This window comes from Agrilus planipennis, unplaced genomic scaffold, assembly GCF_000699045.2.
Source record: "Agrilus planipennis isolate EAB-ADULT unplaced genomic scaffold, Apla_2.0 scaffold55, whole genome shotgun sequence".
NCBI classification, from domain to species: Eukaryota; Metazoa; Arthropoda; class Insecta; order Coleoptera; family Buprestidae; genus Agrilus; species Agrilus planipennis.
The window spans coordinates 68,722-80,797 of record NW_020438918.1 but is presented as its reverse complement, the minus strand read 5'-3'; the positions used below and the strand labels follow the sequence as shown (position 1 = coordinate 80,797).

The following is a 12,076-nucleotide window of genomic DNA, read 5'->3' as shown; positions in this document are numbered from 1 at the left end:
CTGATAGTGGAATTAGGCCACAAACCACTCGAGACAATTTTCAAGAAAGACATACAATCCGCTCCAGCGAGGTCATAACGCATAATGTTTAACCTTACACCATACTCACCAAAGGTAATATTGAGAAAAGGCACAGAAATACCCTTAACAGATCTTCTTAGTCGTGACTGTGATGCATATGACCTAAATACGAACAGGAAGAAAACCTAAAAGTGGCTGTAGTGCTGCCCATCTCCCTACAGAATTACAACATTATTTTAACTTTAAAGAATAACTAAGCTATTTCAAAGGAATGTTAAAGAGCTTTCATCATGGACATCTAATGTTACAAAGCTACTTAAGAAGAGCTCGACATTAGTAAAAAGGTGCTCCGTCTGCGAACAAACCCAAAGAGACAATTTTAAATATACAGTTGCAATCAAAAACATTCCTGCATTCCCATAGTAATCTGCGACAGTTACTCTGGATATTTAGATTTTCAACAGCTAAAAGGTCAGTCGTCATACGAAGTAATTGAATAACTTAAAAGATGGTTTTCGGTACATGGAGTACCAGAAAAGTTACAAACTGACAATGGAACACAATACATGTCCAGTGAATTCAAGATCTTTCAAAAAGGGGGGAGATTCAACCACGTCACATCTAGTCCACATCATCATCAAGGCAACGGGCTTGCTGAAAGAGTAAAAAACATACTAAAAAAATGCAGCGTTGACAAGTCGGATATTCAACTCGCTTTATTAAATTGGAGAAATACATCACGAAATTATCATTTAGATGCACCTAATCAACGTCTATTCATCAGAATTATCATAATTGCATTACCCTCCAATGACGATAATTTAAAACCGAAAATAATGCAAGGGGTTACAGCTGAACTACAGCGATTAAAATAGAAACAAGTCAACTACAGTAATAATGATACTACAAGACCCGAAAATTTTGAAATCAACGATAAAGTTAGACACAAAGTGGCTCATCGATATCGGGAAGGAGCAATGTAGAAGGAAAGCCCGAAGGTTTACCGAGATCAGTAATAATTAAAACTGATGTAGGTCAAATCTTGCGTAGAAATTTCAGTCATCTGCATAAGACCCAATCAAACATAACCAGCAACAATACCTGAAACCACATACACAGACGACCTAGCAATATAACAGGTTCTAGCATAAGTGCTATCACCTGTTGCTTCTAAGTCACCATCAGCATCGACACGTACATCACCGAGCACGAACAATCAGGTGCAGAACTCATACCTAGCTCAACTAGATACAGCATCCCGATCATCAAGATTTGGTAGGATAATTAAACCAATAGATAGACTCAGTCTTTAATAATTCTTAAACGGAAAATTGCAGTAGGCTGCTCTGTGTAATGCATCCTGGCATGTGCCTATAATATAACTTGTGCAGTAAGCCCAAAGAAAATTAATACTATAAGTTTCATAGTAATTAGAATATTAATAATAATAATAATTAGATTTTTGGGTAATCTGAGTTAGGTACATGAATCGAATACAATAAAATAATTTGTTGTGTATTACAGTTAATACCCATATAATATATATGAATATATGTATACGTTTATTTATAAAGAAAGGAAGATGTGAAGTATAGACATCTAAGGTCTATTAGCTGTACTGTACTAGTTTAAAATATAGTATATATATATATATACATTGTAAAGCTGCGGAGCAAGCCAAATAAACGACAATCATTTCTTATCAAACAATTAACATTTTGTTCATGAAACCCGACGTTACATTTTCAATAATCAATTTATTTACATTTTAGGACCAACAATACAAAAAATTAATGAAAAGTTCACACTCCTTTCAAATCAGTTGCCTTTACTTATGTATTCTGGTGATATAGTACTAGCAGCGAATAATGGTCGCCTACTTACTTTACCAATGAATCCTTCCGATGAAAGTAGTACGAAGCAATTAGAAAGAAAGGATTTGGAGCATACTATAAATCGACACTTAATCTTTGAAAGGTAGGTAATTAGTAAGGCACGAATTTTTAGAAAGCTGGTGTAAAAAATATAGTTGCAAATTAAGTCGCAGAATCTATCTTATGACTTCGTTTAGATTATGTCTGCTTTACTTCAACTTTTTCTGTGGTTTCCTTGGATTATGTAAACAAATGAAGAGGGAAACAGAATTTAATTTTTTTTTAATGTCTTCATCTCGTCCACCTAATCTTCCTTCCCTAACCACCACTGGCCATAAGTCGATGGAACGTCCACCCTATAACATCAGTTAATATAATAAAGTTTAGTTTTCTGTACATATTTGTTATGTAATATAATTTACTCATATCATTTGCACAGTGCCCGCTAATTTATTTGTGTTAATAGGTCTTTATGTGAAGTAGTTGGGCCTGTTCCGCTTTAATGCAGCAAAAAAAAGGATTGAAAGAAATAGCAATATAACACTTATAAATATATGCAGGCTTTCGCGGCTGTTACCTCTTAAATGTATTTTTGAGCTCGGCTTTTCTGACCGTTGTCTTTGGGAATCTCACTTAATTGCAGTTTAATGCGACAAAATATTGATAACTTATAATTTTATTCATTCAAATCCTGATAAATACCATTAACATACCGTCCAATTCCTCAGTATATCCATGAACAGTATTTATTTCTAATTTTTGATAAGCGCCTTACAAGGATATCTGCTCGTCAAATCTTTTTATTGACAGTACATGTTCCTATAAGCGTTTTCTTGAGGAACGACCTGTCTGCTTGCAATTTTTACAAGGTACTTATTTACATTATTTATAAATACCTGATCTATCTAATATATGTCTGCTTTTTCTATATTATCTATTGACAGGGGATAGTTTTAAATTATTTTTTTAAAACAAATTATATTTATCAAGCCTATAACGAATGTTACAATTTAGTTATAATTGATTGCGGGTAATGTTTAATGCTATTAACTAAATTAATATTTTCATAAGTATTTACAATTAAAAACACCTTAAGCTTTTTAGACTTAGTGCTATTCTTACATTCGTTACATTATATTTCTTTATTCCTTTGTTCAGTTCAACTTTATAACATTTCTTCAAATATTTCTTATACTAGACTCATTATTAGCAATTAGTTGTTAGTTAATATGCATGGAACCTTCATATTAAACGTTTCAAGAACACAAATTCTCCACTAGTCTTATTTGAGAATTCCCAGTGATCTCCGGATAATTTTTTAATTTACAACTGCATAGATCGTATCTACAGATATACCAAAAAATTCAAATTATGCAGTCACGCTTGTGTGTTATTGTAAATCGAGTTTACATACCAAAAAATAGCAATAAGGATATCAAGCCAATAAAGGCAAGCAACTCCTATTCTTCTGAGACATCAAAATGGCCACCAGAGAAATTCCCAAGTATTTAAGTCGCTTTTTGTTTCCTTTTTTATCCTTGTTTTCTCGCGAGTTAAGTAATCTACAAATCATCATCATTGCTGAATCACAAGCCAAAATCTTCAGTGATCCATAAGGTGATTGAAAAGCGCGCTTACAAAGTTTCAAAAATCAATAGCAGAGTGTAAAAAATCTAAATAGATTCCCGTGCTCAATGCACAGCTAAGTCGCATAATGAAGACTAGTGATGATTTTGGTAATGTTAAAACAGAAATTGAATTGGCGGAAATCGAAAATATTATAATCGAAACAAGAACAAGAACGGCAAGAATTTGAAATAAATTGGTACCGATGTGTTGGGACAGCAAGACAACCTTTAAATCGCTACCAGGACTTGTCCTCAAATTCAACGTCACGTTAATTAGCTGATTATAGTTCATCCCCATCTACAACACAGGATGTTAATGTTAATTGTAGGTTACCGAAGATCGAACTGCCTACATTCGATATTACGACAAATGACTCAGTTTTCGTAATTCATTTATTTTTATGATTGATAAAAATTCAGCACATCCAACTATACAAAAACTACATAATTTACGTTCCTGTGTTAAAGCAAAGGCTGCAGATATTATTCATTCATTAGAGTTACTGGTACCCTTAACGACGATCGTTGTATTGTTACTCTAACTGCTTTTGCCGTTGGTTTCCTGGTAACCAGTTTCGGTTGGGTTTTACTGCTAATGTCTTTCTGATAATGTTACCTGATAATCCTACTGTTTCAGTTCTTAGATTTATAATTTTGGTAGTATGTACATTCTCAGGATTTTGATTATGAAGTGGCCGCTGAACCTTATCCTTCGGTCTGATCGAGTTGTTGCTGGAACGATTTGGTTGGGCTGTTCAGACGATGCTGAAGTTTGTGTTATCACCGTATCATCATGATTGCTCGGCAGAATATAGGCTGGTATCACCCGATCCACAGAGATGACCACATCCTTTCCTGTGATGTATGCCGTGAAAGTTTTCGCTGTTCTTGGTGTCAAAAACTCCCCTGGCAGTCGTAGTGGTTGTCCATAGGTTACTTCGGCAGATGTACCATTAATGTCTTCTTTCCATGCGGCCCTGATTCCCAGCAAAACGGTAGGAAGTACTTCGGTCCAACGCTCGCTGCTGTGACACTTAATTGCCGCTTTAAGTTGTCTATGGAGTGTTTCTACCATAACATTCGCTTGGGGATGATATGCGATGGTGTGAAGGTGATATATCCCAACCATACTAGTGAGATGTCCGAAAAGGGTTGTCATAAATTGGCGCCCTTGGTCGGTTGTTACACGCAATGGAACTCCAAAACGGCAAATCCAATTTTCGTAGAATGCTCTCGCTACGGTTTCTGCTGTTTGGTCTTCCGGCCATCTTGAAAAACGATCCATCACGTGAGACAATACCTTTTCCCTTCGGAAATGGGAATTACAATAATATCGACATGTACGTGGTCGAATCTTGCTGACGGGTTTGAAAACGATGAAAGCGTCGCTGAAACGTGTCGTGAAATTTTTGAACGTTGGCATGGGATACAGATTCTGGTCCACTCGCGACTGTCTTTCCTTATTGATGGCCAGACAAATCGTTGAGTCATTAGGGTCACAGTAGTTTTTGCACCAGGGTGTGCAAGATCATGGATTGAATGGAATGCTGCTCGACGAAACTTAGATGTTAAAAACGGGCGTGCCACTGCTGCAGAAACGTCGCAATAAATGGTCGCACCTGTGCCGGGAATCTCTACTTTCTTGAGCTTCAAACTGGAATTTGAATGAAGAAATGATTGCAAATCCACGTCACCCTTTTGATCCTTAGCCAGGGCTATAAAGGTGAGGGATGTAGTCACTTCTTCGATACGCGAAAGTGTGACCGCGACAACATTTTTCAATCCGGATATATGACGTATATCCGTATTAAACTGGCTAATCAAATCTAGATGGCGAATTTGACGGGGGGTTGTTTAATTGCTTTGTAAATGACTAAAAGTTCTCAATCTTTGGGAAAAAAACGCTAGTGGTTTCCAATGGCTGTTGACCTTTTGCTGCAGGGCTGCACCTACGGCAGTGTCTGAAGCATCGCACGTAAGAACAAGAAGTGCGTTGGGTGTCGGATGCACTAGGAGTGCGGCCTGTGATACGCTAACCTTACAGGTGGTAAAGGCTTCTTCGGCTATTTCTGTCCAGGTGATCGGCATTTTTCCCTTGGCGTTATTGTTCAAAAGGTTGGTTAGAACGGCTTGTTGATCTGCTGCTATTGTTTTACTGTCTCTGGCTTTCGCAAATCGGTGATGGCTTGTACTTTCTCAGGTAATGGTCTAGTACCATTGCTTGTGATCAAGTATCCTAGAAACTTTACCTCTGTCTTACCGAAAGTGCATTTTGACGCATTTATTACAATCCCAAATTGTTGTAGACGTTCAAAAAGTACTTTTAAATGTTCTTCGTGTTCCTCGGGTGATTCGGATGCAACGAATATGTCATCGATGTATGCAAATGAAAAATATAATCCTCGCAGCCACAGGGATCTGGTTGTATGCCCGAACGAGCTCGATTTTCGAAAAAATTTTCTTGCCATTGAGCGTATGTGCTACATCGTGGATGTACCTTACTGGATAACGGTCTGGTATTGTCCGTGCATTTAGTCCACGATAATCACCACAGGGCCTCCATTGCTTGTCTTGCTCGGGCACTAAGTGTAACGGCGAGGACCAACAGCTATCAGATGGACGTGCGATCCCCTGCTGTAACATTGTTTCGAATTCTTTCCTTGCTATCTCTAGGCGTCGTGATTCGAGTCGTCGTGGTCGATGGAAGACTGGTGGTCCGGGGCTTGTTCGGATGTGGTGAACGGTGTTATGTTTGACTTCCTGTATTTGACTGTTGGGTCGAGTAAAGTTGGGAAATTGTCGAAGCAATTTATGAAAAGGTGAAGTACCCGTAACTATCTTGATGATTTCGATGTTACAATTGACCACTTCTCTATGTGATGTCAGCTTTGTGAGAGGGTCGATAAGGCATCTACGAGAAGTCCAAAGTCAGCTAGAAAGTCTGCTCCTATGATGGCTTTTGGTATCTCGGCGATAACAAACAACCAAATAAATACACGCCGCAATCCCAAATTTAGCGATAGTTTGATCGTACCATAAGTTGGAAAGATGGTTCCATTTGCGGCTATCAACTCATATTTCGATCTTTTGCATATACCATGAACAAATGAACGTGGATATATGCACAGATCGGCGCTAGTATCGATTAAAAATTGAATTTTTGTAGTTTTATCGGCTACAAAGAAACGGCTCGGGAGGTTTTGACTGTCGCTTGCCGCCATTAGCGACCTCCTGTCCCGTTTCTCTGTTGGTTTCCGGTACACGGTGGTTGACATTTTCTGGCTTGAGTACCGAATTTTCAATGGTACCAACAGAGTCCGTTAGATGCGTGCCCCATATCTTTTGAATTAGATCGTCTCCCAGAACGAGATTGGGGATGTGGGGATTTATCCCGACTGCGTTGCCTTTCGAGAACAGTGATGGCGTCGATTTATCTTCGTAGTGCTGATAATTGTTCTGCCACTTGCTGTTGTATACTTAAATGCAATTTTGCAAGCGTTATCTCCTTATGTTTCGTTGGTTACGCTATTGAGTGTACTCTCGGTTTTAGTTACCAAATGGGGTTGTGATTGTGTTGGTAACCGACTCAGCCATATTGTTCGCAAAACAGGATCGTCTACGATGTTGCTGGCTAACATCCGTAAATGCCTTAAGAATTGGGCGGGCTTCCTGTCTCCGATAACTGCATGCTCCAAGAGTTTTCGGGTCTTCTGTTCTTGGGACTGGCTAAGGCGTTTACTAGTTCCTTTTTCAAAAAGTCATAGGCATTTTCGCGTGGTGGGTTCATCACGATATCGCGGACTTCACCTAGATACTTTGTCCCTAAGGAGCCGAGTACATAACTGAATTTGGCTTCGTCGTTATCTCCAGTTCTCAACGTCCTTTCCAAAAATACAAAGAAATATTCCGGGTCATTAGGAGTAAACTCAGGAATACGTAGTCCTATCCGCTCGACCCCTGATACTGTTGTAGGCTGCCGGTGTGGTGCTCCTGTGGGAAATGTTGCTTCCTGAAGTTGCGAGTGATGATTCTGTTGGTTTTGGTGAGGTTGCCATTCCTGACGCAACCGTTCCAATTCCCGTCGTTCCTGTTCCATTTTCAGTTGCTGCTGTTCGAGCTGGCATCGTTGTTGCTCCAACTGATTTAGAATTTCTGTGTCTGTACGAATATTCACCAATGTTGTTGAGGAATGTAACGTTCGTCGAAATTGTTACGGATGATCCAAAATTACTCACGTCGGATCACCACTTGTCGGTTTTTGTTGAAAATAATAAAAAGATATAATAGTCCGACACAAATAAAAACAGTATAATTTGTATCACACTAATACACCGGACAAAACACATAAAACGAACTATAAAAGAAGATCACACCACAAAATTAAGACAAACAATAAATATAAATAAATAGTCAATAGCATGTATAACAGAAAGAAAGATCAAGACTTACTACCCTCACAAAATTTCCGTTTATATATTGTACTTCCTGCAATTCTCGGTACCCTTAACGACGATCGTTGTATTGTTACCGTAACTGCTTTCGCCGTTGGCTTCCTGGTGACCAGTTTCGGTTGGGTTTTACTGCTAATGTTTTTCTGAGAATGTTACCTGATAATCGTTCTGTTTCAGTTCTTAGATTTATAATTTTGGTAGTATGTACATTCCCAGGATTTTGATTATGAGCTAGCCGCTACAGATGATTTGATTTCTGGAGCAGAAAAATATGAAGAAGTTGTGGTAGTACGTGGCAAATTAAGACTAAGGGAAACTAATCTAAGAAAATGGTCATGTAACAATGCAAGATTAATAGAATCATTACCAAAAACAGATTTTAATAACAAGTTATTACTACACGACAGCGGTAAAAGCAGTACGTATTCACTGGAGTTCAAAAACTGGTGACATTATCTATACAGTGAATAATTGCGAGTTCACTAGGAATCAAGTTATTAAATGAAAGATTCTTATATTGCTAGAATATTCGATCCGATTGGTCTGCTACGTCCCGCAATTGTTCAGACAAAAATCATCATGCAGCACCTGTGGCAGGGCTTTTCCTTAATCACATCGAGGTCTCTTGTCACATCCTTGAAGACGATGTCGCTTTCTCACCCTGAGCTCTTTGCAGCTGTTCTTTTAGTCCGTACTGATTGAAAATTTATACATTTTCTTGAACGAATACATCTTTCAAGATTCAAGGACAAGTTTATTATCAAATAAATACAAGCTTTCAGCCACAAGTAGATCACTCTCCACAGTATGGTTTGGTTAATAATTTTTTGTTGATTCAAATAAAGCAGCAAGTAATCATTTGAGCAGGAATTCAGATCTTGGTTTTGATATTCTACGAGATATTCATCGATTTAGGTATGAGTAACTGTAATATATTTGCTCAATCTTATCAAATGATGCACGAAGAAATAGAGACAGGAAGAGTTAGCATTATAAAATAATAAGATCCATAATACATCAAAAGTTGAATTACTAGTTACACACCAACCTGGCATAGATCGCAGAAGATTTAATTTACTGCAAGTTATGTTACAAGTTCGATCCCGAGTGAAATAAACTCGCGCTCTTGATCGCTAAATAAACTGTACATCTATATGTTTTTGCTACCTACTCATTTATAACTTTATATATCAATGTTTTACAAATACAGAATATATATTCATATGTTGAATGTCTTTTTACGCTTAAATGTTAAAATAAATGTCTTTTTAATTATATTTACTGGATTTTTAATCAGTAGAAAAGGGTAGAAATAAATTGACCGATGCAGAAGTGATTCAAAAAATAAATTGACAGTGATAGAAATGAAATAAATAGCACAGTGAATAGTGATATATCAACACTAGTGTAAATAAATAGAATAATTACCTAAGTTTAGTAATAATTTAATAGTGTTTTTAAGTTCAATAATAATTAGTGTAAATAAATAGTTTTCGTCTTAGAAGTTAAATTTTGTTAAACCCACGAACATTACAATACTCTAATCAATCATCCTAATTAGCGTGACGTGCGTATTTGGCGGAAAGATTTGAATCTAACACTTAAACTATACAATTGTCTTCGATTGGCGAAGGAGCGAGTTGCTTCACACTTCTTTTCACTNTAAAAATAAATATTAAAGATCTATTTAAATAAGTATTCCAAATACTGTTATTTCAAGTACACAGAAAGTATGCTCATTTTAGTGGACACGAGATTTTATGTGACTTTTGACGCAACTTTTAGAATACCAAAATACAGGTTTGTAGAAATTTACAGCCTATTTAACTCTATGAAATGCTATTTATTTATATATGAATTTAAGTTAATATTGTTTTGAATTTAGAAATTAGAAGTACATATTCATTGTAAGTTTAACTGTAGGCGAACAGATTAGTTGAACTGTAAACATTTTTCTTTTTAGATTTGCTGTTGCCTTTAACCTTTGTTACCTGCTACAGTCGGTAAATATGTGGGTAAAATTAGCAGAGGAAGCACTAAAGCATCTTGAAGTAAATATAGGTATATAATGGCTAAAATTAATAGTTTGAATATAAAATGTACTTCTTTTCTATTATTTCTAGCATTATTAGCCTACAAGGAGTTGAGAAATGTCGCGATGGTGTATTCTTTGGAACAAATTACAAATATCGAAGATACTAATTTATTAGCTGGATACTGCTCTATGTATCTCAAAGATTATAGTAAGGCCCAAAAATGGTTTCTAAACTCCCACTATCCTCAAGCATCTTTACAAATGCAAAGAGATTTACTTCAATGGGATCATGCACTGGAACTTTCAAAAAAACTTGCACCTGATCAACTCCCATTTATTTCAAGGGAGTATGCTCACCAATTAGAATCCATGTAAGAACAGATATCCTTATATTGTACAACATATACATATATAGAACTTCTTTGGCTTGGAAAGTGTGGGAGCTTTCTACTTTCTAAGAAAAAATTGTTATTACTAATATAAAATAAAAACAGCTTGGATTTTTGTTACTAACGCATCAATGGGAAATTTAATAAACACTATGTCTAATCAGTATTCCGGAAAAATTAAAGCAGAAGAAGGTACATGAAAGTACAAAAAGAATTAGTATGAATCATTTCGTACCACTCAGTGATACTGTGTCTGTGTGCATGTTCTTGCAGTTAATCCGTTATTCCAATTAATCGGTTAAAAGCAGATGATAATCGATTAATAATTAAATAATCGTTTATCATTTATGACTGGAAATAGTAGATTGTTAAGTTTATTCCCATTAATCGATTATTTTAAATGAAAACTGAAGATAATCGATTAATCGGATAATTTGCTTAACCCTAGAGAGTAATGTACGTCGTGAGGGGGCCAAATAGTACCCAGTGCCGCGCAGTAAACTAGAGATAGCAGCAGTAACTCGAAGCGAATAGGTCTAAGATACGTCGTGCTTCGCCTTTAAAGTAATTCTTTTACGATCGCTATTTTTACTAATCCATTTACTTGAGTTCATGTACATTCCTTTGTTATGCCAAAACATACCTATCTACCTACCTGATTTTTATTGGCTTTTAACTCCAATCTTAGCTGATAGTCTTATGTGCTCCACCAATCAAACTCATCTTCATCATAAGGTCGTCAGTCCTAAGAGTGGTTGGACACGCACCTCCACTCTTCCCTATCCTGAGCTAATATTCGCATTTCCCTAAAACTAGAAAAGCCCACATCCTTAGCTATTTGCGAACAGTAATCTAATCTAATTTCTACCCCTCCTAACTCCTGTTTCTGCCTCTAATATGTCTCTGACTAGACCTTCATGTCTGAGAAGGTGTCCTAGCAACCTATCTCCCCTATTTCTTATTGACTTCCATAGAGTCCTCTGTTCTCCTATTCTTTCCAATACTTCTTCATTTCTAACCTTTTCTACCCACGATATCCTCATCATCCGCCTATAACACCACATTTCGAACGCTTCTAACCTTTTCTTTTCCGCTGCGCCCACTATTCATGTTTCGCACCCGTACAACGCCGTGTTCCAAACATACACCTTTAACAACCATCTTGCTAGATGCTAATACTGCTATATCATCTGCAAATCTAAGCATACTAATCTTTTGCCCTTGCACATCTATCCGTACAGTTGTACTGTCTTTAATGATGTTAATCACGTCTTCGATGTATAGATTAAAAAGTAGCGGTGACAGTGTGCATCCCTGTCTGACTCCCTTCCTAATATTTATTTCTCTACGGTGCAGCCCCAGCTCTATAATTGCCTGTTGCTCTTTATACAAACTAAGTTTCACTATTCTATATTTGTAACTCATCTCTACATTTTTAAGTATATTTAACATCTTGTCCCATTTAACATTGTCAAAAGCGTTCTCTCTAAATCTACAAATCCTATGTCTTCATAACTACTAAGTTGTGATCACTGTCTATATCTGCTCTTGGATAACTCCTACAGTCCTTCACTTGATTTTTAAATCTTTGCCTAACAAGTATGTAATCTGACTGATATCTCCCTAAATCACCTGGCATCTTCCACGTATAGCGCTTCCTAACGTGATGGTTGAATAA

At 36.8% G+C, this 12,076-nt stretch overlaps 1 protein-coding gene across 10 annotated transcripts in view; it reads left to right on the top strand.

The window, feature by feature from the left end:
• LOC108741884 (WD repeat-containing protein 19) overlaps nucleotides 1-12,076 on the top strand; it is a 132,300-nt gene that overhangs the window by 86,538 nt on the left and 33,686 nt on the right. For all 10 annotated transcript variants that reach the window (XM_018476850.1, XM_018476849.1, XM_018476851.1 and 7 more), the window contains 3 exons: nucleotides 1,794-1,998; nucleotides 9,938-10,035; nucleotides 10,098-10,380. In XM_018476850.1, the coding sequence (XP_018332352.1) occupies nucleotides 1,794-1,998; nucleotides 9,938-10,035; nucleotides 10,098-10,380 (586 nt within the window). The remainder of the gene's footprint in view (nucleotides 1-1,793; nucleotides 1,999-9,937; nucleotides 10,036-10,097; nucleotides 10,381-12,076) is intronic.